The sequence below is a fragment of the Stomoxys calcitrans genome, chromosome 1 (assembly GCF_963082655.1).
Source record: "Stomoxys calcitrans chromosome 1, idStoCalc2.1, whole genome shotgun sequence".
NCBI classification, from domain to species: Eukaryota; Metazoa; Arthropoda; class Insecta; order Diptera; family Muscidae; genus Stomoxys; species Stomoxys calcitrans.
In genome coordinates this window covers 213,322,205-213,336,025 of record NC_081552.1, presented here as the reverse complement: position 1 = coordinate 213,336,025, position 13,821 = coordinate 213,322,205, and the positions used below count along the sequence as shown (strand labels likewise).

The window sequence follows — 13,821 nt, the reverse complement described above, 5'->3', positions numbered from 1 at the left end:
CAATATAAAAAATGAGATCAAAAACAGGAAACATATTAAAGTTAATATATACATAATCAATCAAAATATGTCAAAAGTATGCGAAAAAGGGAATTGTACAAGAAAAAAGTAATAGAATTGAATTCATGAGAAATGGTAAACATACTAGTAAAACACTACGATGCCTCCTCAGTAGACGATTCAAGAAGCGCTACACACTCGTCCACACCACGGATAACCTCGCTTCCGTCAGGCAACAGCAGCTTAACCTTCAGCCTGTCACCATATAAAATTCTGTACTTTACCACAAGTCGCTTCCGAAGTAATTGTTTGCAGATCATGTTAAAATTGCTGGCCGCAGGTGAAAAGTGATCGTTAAGGTACACACGGCGTTCTACATCACTTCCATCACCAACAAAAAAATCGCACACTCTCAAAGAACGAGTCTTCCAATACTCGCTCATAATAGAATCCCGGATCATAACACTATTCAATTTCAGCAGTATTAACTTGCGGTTACTTATGTAACAAACATGGTTTATATCGCGCCTGGAGATGTCGATCTTATAAAAAGCACCCAGTGAAATAACAGTGGCCACCAGATTGTTAATGCCCACGGGCATACCACCAATGACAATATCGCCACGATTAAGTCGTCTATGCAGCATATTATTTTCTATTTCCAGCTTTGAAATTTTAAGCGATGTTGAAGTTTCCACAGATACAATTTTCTTGTTACATTCAGCAATGTCTGCTCTGATGCCACCCAAACATGAAGTCATTTCTGATTTAATACCATCTAATGCGTCTTTGATGGCTGTTTGGTCGCTGTTGTTCTTTGCGATGAAATTATCTAGTTTCTTTTCCAAACTGCACATGTCTGTGAGGAAACTACTGGAGCAAATATTTTGTTCGCAAGAGTTACATATAAAAGCACTTGCTTTCACGGACTTTAACGCCTGTAAATCCTTCTCTGACAGCTTGACACAATTAGCATGAAACCAACGGGAGCAAAGTCTGCACATGACACTACCAGACTTATTGATAGGCTCCTCACAGCACCCACACTTAGTAGCTTTATTAGCCGGCATAGCTAAGATAAACAAAAAAGTCAAAAGCAACAGCAACAACAGCAGCAGCACACAAAGAGTAATATGAAAATATCCAGTTAGAATACAGCAATACAGCCAACACTGCAACAACAAAGGCTATGCAAATTCACAGCAGCCTAGAGAAAACAATTCTATGTAATTTATAACAATTATCCAAAATATTCGATGAAATTCCAATAGTCCGTAGCTCGTTTGATGAAAAGCGCGAAGAAATACTTTGATTGATAAATTGCGTTAATAAAAAAATTCAAAAGGAATGATCAGCTGTCAAACGCACGCTTCTACTCAGGCATAGGGTTGCCAAAATTTCATTACGGCGATTGACTTAAATATCTTCTCAGACAGCCAGGCAGCCATTAAATCCCTGGAGAACGTATTTCTGAACACAAAAACCGTCCTCGATCACTCAACGAGATGGTTGAACAGTTGAAAATTTACTTATTCTGGGTGTCGGGCCACAGAGGTATCCCAGGGTATTGTAAAGCGGACGAGCTTGCGAAACCAGGAACTTCCCTACATATTCCAGGGCTACTGAAATCTGTGGGTATGCCTCTAGCGACAAATAAGCTAAGTTTTCAGGACCAGGCCCGAAGGACAGCGAATGATATATGGCCACAAAAAGGGGCTGTGAACATTCGAAAACTATGTGGCCTAATCTAGATTTGAAGAGGTCTGCAGCTTTGCTGTCATTGGCTAGAACAGACGTCTCCGTCATTGTGTCCGCCATGACAGATCACTGTCTAATCGGAAAACATGCTGACAGACGGAATGTTGCCAGCAACGACTTTTGCAAAAGCTGTGAGGACATCGAAGAAGAAGAGACTATAGAACACCTTCTGAAGGAGTTCTACTTTAGGTTCTCATTTCTTTGAGAACCTGTCTGATTTAGCGGATGTGAACATTCGCAAGTTATTGGGCTTTTTAAAGCAATCTGGATGGTTCAACGGTAGGAACTAGAAGGTATGTTCCTTCTTCTGTTCCTGTGGTATCACAATGGACGAAAACGTGTAAGTGAGTCTGATGGCTGCCACTTAAACCTAACCTAAGAGTAGAATACGAACTTGGCATTAAAATGTCACCATAAGTGTCGGGGGGGTCCCCCATCCCCTAAAACACCACCTAACAGGACACTTTTACCGCTTTGGGCAATTTGGGTACCAAATGAAAGATATTTAAAAGTAGAATACAAATCTGACATGAACATTTATTCCGTGGTGTCTGAGGGGCCTCTTCACCCTCCAGCAGGACATATTAACCTATTGGGATAATATGGATATCAAACGAAAGATATTTGAAAGTCGAGTACACATCTGTTATAAGAATTTGGTCCATGTGTTTACGGGGCCTCCCCAACGCTAAGACCCAAAAGACAATTTATTTGAGTCCTTTATTGTTGCGACCTACATGTCCTGCTGAACGGCAGAGCGTGATTCAGATACTTGAATACTTATTTAGACATAAGTTTGGAACTCTACTGACATAGCCCTTTCATTCAATTCACATTTCACATATTATCCCGCTCGAAGTACATGTCCTATTGAAGGGTATTTAGCGGGTGGGCCAGTCCCAGACTCTGTCCCAAATGTGTATAACAGATTCGTAGGCAACTCCCAAAGATCTTTTATTTGATACCCACTTTGTGACGTTGGACACAAAAAAATATCATTTGTGTGGATCTGAATGAGACTCGTAGCCCTGAATATATTGATAGCCACCTTCAAAATGCTTGACATTATGGGGCTCACAAAATCGTGCTCTAGCACGATGTTGAAATTATTTCAAGGTTCGCCTCTAAACTTCCTTCAAACCGGTTATGTTTTCCTACTATGGCAATAAATAAAAGGTATTTGATAATAGAAAACGAATTTGATATCCAATTTTGAGGCACCCATAAATTCCCACTAACCAATGGTAACTGCGGCTAAATTAAAGAAATTTGAGAGTAGAACACGATGCTGATATTTTTTCAGGACTAAGTGCGTAGATGACCGCCCCACCCTATATACCCTCAAACTGGACATATTTGTGGAATATGGCGAAAACGGGTTCAAATCTGATATCTATTTTATGGCCAACTGTTTAAGGGAAGCCTCACCTCATAAACTCCCCCTAAACCACGCATATATACCGACTATAGCAATATGTTGCTCCAATGTGGTTTTTTGGAATGTGGGGTATAAATGTGATATCCACTTTCAAGGCAAAGGCTACTTTGGCTACTCCAATCCTATCAGTAGAGTTCCAAAAATTTCAGACAAAATTTCAGAGAAATTTTCTTTCTCTTAAGAAAATTTCACTGAAATTTTGTCTTTAGAGAAAATTTCACTGAAATTTTGTCTTTAGAGAAAATTTCACTGAAATTTTGTCTTTAGAGAAAATTTCACTGAAATTTTGTCTTTAGAGAAAATTTCACTGAAATTTTGTCTTTAGAGAAAATTTCACTGAAATTTTTTCTTTAGAGAAAATTTCACTGAAATTTTTTCTTTAGAGAAAATTTCACTGAAATTTTTTCTTTAGAGAAAATTTCACTGAAATTTTTTCTTTAGAGAAAATTTCACTGAAATTTTTTCTTTAGAGAAAATTTCACTGAAATTTTGTCTTTAGAGAAAATTTCACTGAAATTTTGTCTTTAGAGAAAATTTCACTGAAATTTTGTCTTTAGAGAAAATTTCACTGAAATTTTGTCTTTAGAGAAAATTTCACTGAAATTTTGTCTTTAGAGAAAATTTCACTGAAATTTTGTCTTTAGAGAAAATTTCACTGAAATTTTGTCTTTAGAGAAAATTTCACTGAAATTTTGTCTTTAGAGAAAATTTCACTGAAATTTTGTCTTTAGAGAAAATTTCACTGAAATTTTGTCTTTAGAGAAAATTTCACTGAAATTTTGTCTTTAGAGAAAATTTCACTGAAATTTTGTCTTTAGAGAAAATTTCACTGAAATTTTGTCTTTAGAGAAAATTTCACTGAAATTTTGTCTTTAGAGAAATTTTCACTGGAATTTTGTCTTTAGAGAAATTTTCACTGAAATTTTGTCTTTAGAGAAAATTTCACTGAAACTTTGTCTTTAGAGAAAATTTCACTGAAATTTTGTCTTTAGAGAAAATTTCACTGAAATTTTGTCTTTAGAGAAAATTTCACTGAAATTTTGTCTTTAGAGAAAATTTCACTGAAATTTTGTCTTTAGAGAAAATTTCACTGAAGTCTTTAGAGAAAATTTCACTGAAATTTTGTCTTTTCAGAAAATTTTACTGAAATTTTATCTTCACAGAAAATTTTACTAAAATTTTCTCTTTTTTTAATTTTTCTACAAAAATCATGTTTTATATTATTTGCATACAAGTATAGAATAATTTTTCATTATGTCAAGGGTTTATATGATATTCAATAACCATAATGTCCTTCCCCCAGACTTTATATGATATTTAATAACCATAATATCCTCCCCCTATCTCATTGTGTATTTTTTTTTAATTGCAGCTTTGCCGTTACCGATAATGCTTTTCGTTCACTCATTGAGGAAAATAAAGGCCAATGTGTTCTAATCTCTGGTAAGTTGCTAATTTCAGCGTTAATTTAATGACTCGTACAGGTTCAAGTATGATGGTTGTAGTAATTTACCCACATTCGAATGTTTGTATGCACGAGCTGTTTAATTTATTTTTCGTTTCTTACGTCAATATTTACCCAAAAGTCTATTGTTGTTCACTTTTTTCATGGACTTTCTATATGAATCTAAATAGAAATATGCTTATATGTAGACATTATTTTAAGATAAGAAATGTAAGAAGTGATTTTAATAAAATTTTGTACAAATATTCAAACAATTAAAGCGATTTGTCGGTCATTGTCGGTTTGATTTAACCGACATACATACACTGAGAGAAAATAGTAAATTTATGGACATTTGTTACGAACCAGCAGTTCTTATTTTTTTTTTTTAATTTTTAAAGACTCCGAAGCCAAGCACAAAGCCGACCCAATGTCAACTTCGCGACTTTTAATATTTCTCGCCCAAGCCGCCGTTTTGAATTTTTGAACATTTGGATATTTCTTCTATGAAATAATTTTGTAAACCCATTGACATTTTTCTAAAAAATCCAAAACTTAATGCTCTATTTGCACCATTTTGTACTTCCTTCCAAACAGCGCTTTTTAAGGTGGGCATATAGATTAAATTCAGTCATTATCTAATAAGGATCTAATAAAGTATTTATGGTTGCATTTCGTAATGATAAGAATTAGAAAGGTAGAAAAAATATATATACTTCATACATACTTAGATAGGGGAATTCGTATTACTTACGTAAATGTGTTTGGGTTTGGGTTTGTCTCCATGAAGTCATTTGTACTACAAAAGAAGAAATAAAAAAAAATATGTATTCAAATATTAATTATTTTTTATTAATTATATTTTATGTATTAAAATAGATTGCTTTGATTTTATAATTTAATTTCGCCCAAGACAGAAATAATGTTTAATTTAAAAAAAAATCATTTCGTTGGACCAATACAAAATTTCGCAAGGCACAGATTATGTATCGCCAGTTGAATAAAATCCGAGTTCCGTGGCTTAGATGGACACACTCTACTTATATCAGAAATTGTATATTGTGATAATGGGCAACAAAACCGTTTTCACTTCAAACGTAGGAAAATAGTGTCATAGGAAAGAAAAAGATTTCCAACGAATTAGTCTATCACCTTTTATGCTGAAGAATCTGGAGAGGTTGATAGATATATATCACAGAACGATCAATATGGGATATTCAGTTTTTGATATTCAAAAGGGGACGGAATCTCCCCTTTATATTTTGTTTTTCTAAACCACAGTTCTCGGAGATCAGATGTATCCATGCAAGCGAAATTTTGTTTGTAATCTTTTAGCCATCTAACAACACAGATTTGAGGTTCAAGCAACCTGAGAGGAATGCCCCTCCCAAAAATAATAATTTTTACAAATCGAGAACCTCAAATTTAAATTTCTTTTTCAAAAACCGCAGTTCTCGGAGATCAGTTGTATCGATTCAAGTGAAATTTGGTTTATAATCTTTTGCCTGTCTAACAACACAGATTTTAGGTTCAAGCAACCTGAGAGGAATGACCCTCCTAAAAAGATTTATTTTACCGATCGATACAGCATGGGTTTCAATTTAAATGTATTTGGAAGTAGAGTTAAAAATCTGATATAAAAATTCTGCAAAACTTAAATTTCAGTGAAATTTTCTCTAAAGACAAAATTTCAGTGAAATTTTCTCTAAAGACAAAATTTCAGTGAAATTTTCTCTAAAGACAAAATTTCAGTGAAATTTTCTCTAAAGACAAAATTTCAGTGAAATTTTCTCTAAAGACAAAATTTCAGTGAAATTTTCTCTAAAGACAAAATTTCAGTGAAATTTTCTCTAAAGACAAAATTTCAGTGAAATTTTCTCTAAAGACAAAATTTCAGTGAAATTTTCTCTAAAGACAAAATTTCAGTGAAATTTTCTCTAAAGACAAAATTTCAGTGAAATTTTCTCTAAAGACAAAATTTCAGTGAAATTTTCTCTAAAGACAAAATTTCAGTGAAATTTTCTCTAAAGACAAAATTTCAGTGAAATTTTCTTTAAAGACAAAATTTCAGTGAAATTTTCTCTAAAGACAAAATTTCAGTGAAATTTTCTCTAAAGACAAAATTTCAGTGAAATTTTCTCTAAAGACAAAATTTCAGTGAAATTTTCTCTAAAGACAAAATTTCAGTGAAATTTTCTCTAAAGACAAAATTTCAGTGAAATTTTCTCTAAAGACAAAATTTCAGTGAAATTTTCTCTAAAGACAAAATTTCAGTGAAATTTTCTCTAAAGACAAAATTTCAGTGAAATTTTCTCTAAAGACAAAATTTCAGTGAAATTTTCTCTAAAGACAAAATTTCAGTGAAATTTTCTCTAAAGACAAAATTTCAGTGAAATTTTCTCTAAAGACAAAATTTCAGTGAAATTTTCTCTAAAGACAAAATTTCAGTGAAATTTTCTCTAAAGACAAAATTTCAGTGAAATTTTCTCTAAAGACAAAATTTCAGTGAAATTTTCTCTAAAGACAAAATTTCAGTGAAATTTTCTCTAAAGACAAAATTTCAGTGAAATTTTCTCTAAAGACAAAATGGTAACGACAATTTCGTTAGATTGCAATGAAATCTTCTTTAAATTCAAAATTTTAATGAAGTATACTCGAACGACAAAATTCAAAATACAGAATACAGAATTTCAATAAAAATTTTTCAGTGAAATTGTAATTAAAAATTAAATTTGATTGATTCAAATTCATCTTTCCAAAAACAATTTTTTTTTGAAATTTTTCAAAAACAGAATATTAATTAAATATTTTTGTTTTTATTTTACAGGTGAGAGTGGTTCTGGTAAAACGGAGGCTTCAAAAAAAGTTCTACAATACATTGCAGCATGCTCTGGCCACCAGCAGACCGTTGAAGGTGTCAAGGATAAATTGTTGAAGAGCAATCCGCTACTGGAAGCCTTTGGTAATGCCAAAACCAATCGCAACGATAATTCTTCACGTTTCGGCAAATACATGGATATACAATTCGATTTTACGGGCACCCCTATTGGTGGCAACATTCTCAAGTACTTATTGGAAAAGTCGCGAGTCATCAATCAGAGTAGTGGTGAACGAAACTTCCACATCTTCTATCAATTGTTGGCTGGAGCTTCGGATGAACAATTGAAGGAGATGAATTTGACCAGATCTCTGCAGGATTATGGCTATCTAAGTGATGGTGTAAGTATTTAACACCATTTATTTCTAAAAGGCATTGATTTTTTTATGTTTGAATTTTAGGATAATGGTCATGTTGGTTCCATAAATGATGCCGAAAACTTCCGCCAAGTTAAACAAGCCATGTCTGTTATCGATTTTACCCAAATGGAACAAAGTCAAATTCTAAATATTATTGCAAGTGTTTTGCATTTGGGCAATGTGCAATTTACCGAAGAAGAAGGAAAAGCCAAAATCGTCAATGAGTCCAGTGTGAGGGCGGTGGCCGACCTTTTGGTTGTGCCCCTGGAGGAACTGAAAAATGCCCTAACCCATAGAACCATAGATGCCCGTGGTGATGTGGTTACCTCACCCCTGAATCAGGAGATGGCTATTTATGCCCGCGATGCCTTAGCTAAGGCTATCTATGATCGTCTTTTCTCTTGGCTGGTGCAACGCTTAAATGTCTCTCTGCAAGCCCACGACTTGCGCAGTGCCCGCAACAATGTCATGGGCATTTTGGATATTTATGGCTTTGAAATTTTCAAAACCAACAGCTTTGAACAGTTCTGCATTAATTTCTGCAATGAAAAGTTACAGCAATTGTTTATTGAATTGACCCTGAAGTCGGAGCAGGAGGAATACAACCGTGAAGGCATTGAATGGGTGCCAGTGGAGTATTTTGACAATAAGGTCATTTGTAATTTGATTGAGGAGAAACACAAAGGCATTATCTCCATCCTGGACGAGGAGTGTTTGCGCCCCGGCGATCCCACCGATTTGACTTTCTTGGCCAAGCTCAGTGATCGTTTGAGGGATCATCCCCATTATTTGTGCCATGAAAGGGCTCCAGTGCATGTCCAAAAGACCATGCGACGCGATGAGTTCCGTTTGGTCCATTACGCTGGAGATGTCACCTATAATGTGATGAATTTCTTGGACAAAAACAATGACCTGCTGTTCCGTGACTTAAAGGAGACCATGAGTAAGGCCAACAACATTGTGGTTCGTACATGCTTCCCCGAGTCCGAGTATTTGAATAAGAAGAGACCTGATACTGCGGTTACACAATTCCGCAACTCTCTCAACAACTTGATGGACATTTTGATGTGCAAGGAACCTTCGTATATTCGTTGCATTAAACCCAACGATTTACAATCGCCCGGTGTTTTCGATGATCGATTGGTCCTGCATCAAGTCAAGTATTTGGGTCTCATGGAGAACTTAAGAGTGCGCCGTGCTGGTTTTGCCTACCGTCGCCTTTACGAACTTTTCCTTAACCGTTACAAATGCTTAAGCAAACAAACCTGGCCCAACTTCAATGGCCCAGCCAAGGAGGGTGTCAAAATTTTAGTCAAGGAATTGAATTATGGACCTGACGATTACCGGTTGGGTGAAACCAAACTCTTCATACGTTTCCCCAAGACCCTATTCGAAACAGAGGATGCATTCCAGGAGAAGAAACATGACATTGCTGCCATACTGCAGGCCCACTGGAAGGGACGTGTGCAGAGACGAAAATATCTGAAGTTGCGCGAACAAGTAATCGCCTTACAGTCCTATTGTCGCCGTCATTTGGCCCAACAAGCAGTCAAGAAACGTCGTCAAGCAGCCGATAAGATTCGTGCTTTTATCAAAGGTTTCATTACACGCAACGATCCACCAAATGGTTACAATGAGAAATTCATTGCCAATGCTAAACGTATGTGGCTCTTAAGATTATCGAAGGAATTGCCCAGCAAGGTTTTGGATATGAGTTGGCCTTCCGCACCGTCACATTGTCAAGAGGCCTCCACATATCTACATCGTCTGCATCGTTTACATTTGGCGCGTAAATACCGTTTGGCATTGTCACAGGAACGCAAGCGACAATTCGAGTTGAAAGTTTTGGCTGAAAAAGTATTCAAAGGTAGGTGGGTGATAGTGGGTATATAGAGAAAATTTCATGGAAATTTCGTGTTTAGAGAAAACTTCATGGAAATTTTGTCTTTAGAGAAAATTTCATAGAAATTGTGTCTTTAGGGAAAATTTCATGGAAATTTGGTCTTTACAGAAAATCTCATGAAAATTTTGCTAAGAGAAAATTTCATGGAAACTTAGTCTTTAGAAAACATTTCTTGGAAGAATTTCAGGGAAATTTTCTTGAAAATTTTTGTTTGTTTTTGCAATTGTTGTTTTTTGTTAAATTTATTTACTCAATTCTTTTTACCTTCAAAAATCATTTCCAGATAAGAAAACAAGCTACCCCGCCAGTGTGGCACATTGGTTCAAAACCGATCGCATACCCAATGAACATGCTGCACAAATCAATACCTTCGTTGCTAACTCATTTAATGGTGAAACCCTTAAGTATTCCTCTGCCTGCATCAAACACGATCGTCATGGCTACAAATCCCGCGATCGTTTCATACTGCTGAGCAATAAAGCGATTTATGTATTGGATGGCAAAAGCTATAAGCAAAAGCATCGTCTGCCACTGGAGAAATTAGACTTTGATTTAACCAATCATGGTGACGATTTGATGGTCATACGCATTCCGCTCGATTTGAAGAAGGACAAGGGCGATTTAATTTTGGTCATACCCTACATTATTGAATTCTGCACATATATCATTGATACTGTGGGCACAGCTGATGTTTTGAAAATTGTGGAAAGAGATTCGTAAGTTTAAGCATTTGAAAAAGGTCTAAATTGGTTTTTTTTATAATTTTTTGTCTTTGTTCTATGAAGACTCGTACACAATATGGCCAAGGGCAAATCTGGTGTCATTGACATTCAAACAGGCGGTGGAGAACCTGGAGTTGTACGTGATAAAAGTGGACATCTTGTTGTTGTAAGTTTTTCTCACTAATCAAGTTTTTTTTTTATTTTACAATGCTAATAAAAAATTATATCCTTTTATGTCCTTATTTTCCTATTCATATGTTCAGATTGCTGGCCAGTAATGATGTTCAAAATTATACATTAACGGTTTTACCTGCTAACAATACGAGTACATACGTATGTAACCATGGCTTTATATTTAAAATTTGTTATTTATATTATAAAATATATTAAAAATAAAATCTTTAATGTAAAATAATGCAGCCGATATCGAAAAAATTTTGTGGTTTTCATTTACCAAAAAAAAAAAAAACGGGGAAAGGCCAATAAAGAATAGCCTTGTGAGAAGACAAGGCTATTACTGAAAGGAAGTAAGAAGAAGGTCAGTATAGCTATTGGTATCATAATGGGACACATAAGGGCATGCGCGGAAGATGATGTGACGTTGGATTTCGCGTCTAACAGATACCGGCACTTAGTTGGAGACACAATACCAGACATGAACCAACCCAGGGGCGTGGCATGGAAAACAATTAAGGATTTTGTAGGTAGCACGAAATTCCTAACTTAAAACTTTCTTTTTCGATGTTAATTTTTAGTATTTATAGCGCACAACATGCCGGTAACTGGCTTTGGTGTATGTCCATAGTGGCATGCGGCGGATTAATAGCCGCACTCTCTTTTCAACCTAACCTAATTTCAATTGGGGACTTATCTTTATCGAAATTCTAGTAATGTTTCCAATATTTCGTTGTTTTTATGTGGTGGTAGTCAAACTCCATAGGTGAGCAAGCCCGTTCTGGTCCATAAAACCGATCGCCGCGGAAACGTTATAGCCATTCCAACATTTCGTCATTCCCCAATCTCGCCGTCGCACTGATCTTCTCCATTTTTTCCCTCAGTAAACGCTTGTCTTGCTACGATTTGGATTACCCTGTAAGATGTTTGATTTTGCCAACAACTCCCATGTTTTTATTGGCGTTTAATTTTCTCTACTACACTGTGGGTTGCCATCCACATTATGGCGATCCTGACATGAATGTTATTGTCGCAAGGATCCAGAACGTCTACCTCTTTTCCGCTCGGACTATATCTTCATAAAACATTCTCCCGAATTGAGTTCTTAAGCCTTTAAAGGGCGCAATTATTATTCGATTTGACTGAAATTTTACATAACAATTTCTCATATAGCCTCCAACATCCATGGCAATAATGAATGCGCCTCTATTGATCCCATATTAACGGATGATCCTACTTCACCTTTTAAGCATTCCATTTGATTGTAAACCTACTATGTTTGTATTAATGTTTAAGTATGGGTCGATTTGGATTAGATAAGGTGCAGGTGCCGAGAAGCCTTATACAAGCCACAGTTTCAAATTTCAGGGAAATCGAGTCCATATGACAGCTATATCCCAATATAGTCTGATATAGACCACACATAGTTCGGATATCGAGTGGCCTAGTTCAACTTCATGTTCTAAATCCGACCTGGACCAAATTTGATTCGGATAACGGGAAATCTAGTCCAACTCTCTGTTATAAATTTCGGCGAAATAGTGAAATAGGGCTTTGGACTTTAGACCCTACATTGGCAGACTGATCAATATGGCAGCTATATCTATATTTAGACCGATTTCGACCATGTTCAGTGCGGACAATGAGATGCCTAGACCAAATCACTGTTCAAAATTACAGCGAAATCGCTTAATAAATAGAACTTTTATAGGCTTAAAACCCCAATTCGGCAAAACGGCACATATGACAGCTGTATCTAAATATGGTCCGATGTGAATCATGTTCAGTTCGGGCAAGTCGTTGTTTCAAATTATAGCGAAATTGAATATATCCTACCATGAACCGATCTGGACCATGCTCGGTTTGGATGTCGACGAGCACCCTAGTGCTGCCGACAAGTGATTTGAGACCTTGTTTCTACTTCTAACCCTATCGCAAATTGCAGTGGCATGTGAGGAGAATGTGTAAGAGCAGTTAAATGTGACACCAAGTATTTTGAGACATTTGATGATCGGAACCGTTACTCCATCGACTTTCACATTCAGTCTATTATTCACCTCATGATTGTATGTAGTAAAAAATGTGGCTGAATATTAAGTGGCAGATATCTTCAAATCTCTTGCAGCGAAATAAGCGACAAGATCAACGAAATAGACGTTTAATCATCCGCAGATGCCATTAATGGTGGGGGATCTGATGCCATGATCGTCCACATATGATACAATCTCAATGCCGTCTGGATGAGGTGGAATAGAGGATAGGTAGAGGTGAAACAGTGTCGGAGATATCACCCCGCCTTGGGAAAATTCCTGTATAACTCTATGAGTTTCGACTTTCCATTTCTAAATACCTTCAACGAGGCTTGAGAGGAGTAATGCCTTAAGCGTCTTGGCTACTGGTGTACGACTTCCCCTTATTTGGGTCCTTTGCAGGTTTTAGTAGCGGGTCCACTCTGCCCATATTCAAGACATCGTGTACTATAAGAATGCTCAAAAGACAAGCTGAGGACAGTTGTAAGGTACTCGACTCTAACGATTTGCATGTCTTGGCGCCGCGATTGATATTCTTAACTTCGGCCAAGGTAAATTGTGAAGGCTGTCCATCGGCTTAGAGACCACGGGTACGACAAATGGCTGGTCAATAAATTGACGGATGACCAATCCGACACATCTCTTCGGGTCAGTCACAGTTACATCGATAAAAGTGATGGAGGTCTTGTCATTCCTTCTTTCGGGGTTCGAGATTTACTTAAGAGTAGACCACAGCTTGACAAAACCGGCGACGACCGGGCCCGGCACGGGATAGCTGTGAGCACCGCACAGACTGGAACATGGTGGTCCGATCTGCGAGCTACAGGGCGCGTCCACAGGTTGCGGATAGTGGAATGTTCCATCTTTGGCCGGAACGAGCTTTCTCATGTACATGACGGGGATCGCCACCTCCACATGCAAATGTGATTACAACAACAGCAACCGGTGCCGAAGTTGCATTGCTCAAAGTGTCCCAGGCACATAAACGTCCCGGTTTATTTTCTATTTAAGCTCGTTGATTCTGGGGTTAGTGGGGTCATTGCAACGAATGCCATCACGAGCTTGTGCGAGTACCTCAACCTGCGCCGTGCAAATAGGCCGCACTGGTATTAAGC

The 13,821-nt window shown here is 36.7% G+C and overlaps 1 protein-coding gene across 3 annotated transcripts in view; it reads left to right on the top strand.

Moving 5' to 3' along the window:
- The window catches only part of LOC106090497 (unconventional myosin IC), a 102,269-nt gene extending 91,332 nt beyond the window's left edge, over positions 1-10,937 (top strand). For all 3 annotated transcript variants that reach the window (XM_059360360.1, XM_059360358.1, XM_059360357.1), the window contains 6 exons: positions 4,569-4,639; positions 7,468-7,859; positions 7,920-9,744; positions 10,064-10,496; positions 10,566-10,668; positions 10,766-10,937. In XM_059360360.1, the coding sequence (XP_059216343.1) occupies positions 4,569-4,639; positions 7,468-7,859; positions 7,920-9,744; positions 10,064-10,496; positions 10,566-10,668; positions 10,766-10,780 (2,839 nt within the window). In that variant the 3' untranslated portion in view covers positions 10,781-10,937. The remainder of the gene's footprint in view (positions 1-4,568; positions 4,640-7,467; positions 7,860-7,919; positions 9,745-10,063; positions 10,497-10,565; positions 10,669-10,765) is intronic.
- The last annotated feature ends 2,884 nt before the right edge of the window (positions 10,938-13,821 follow it).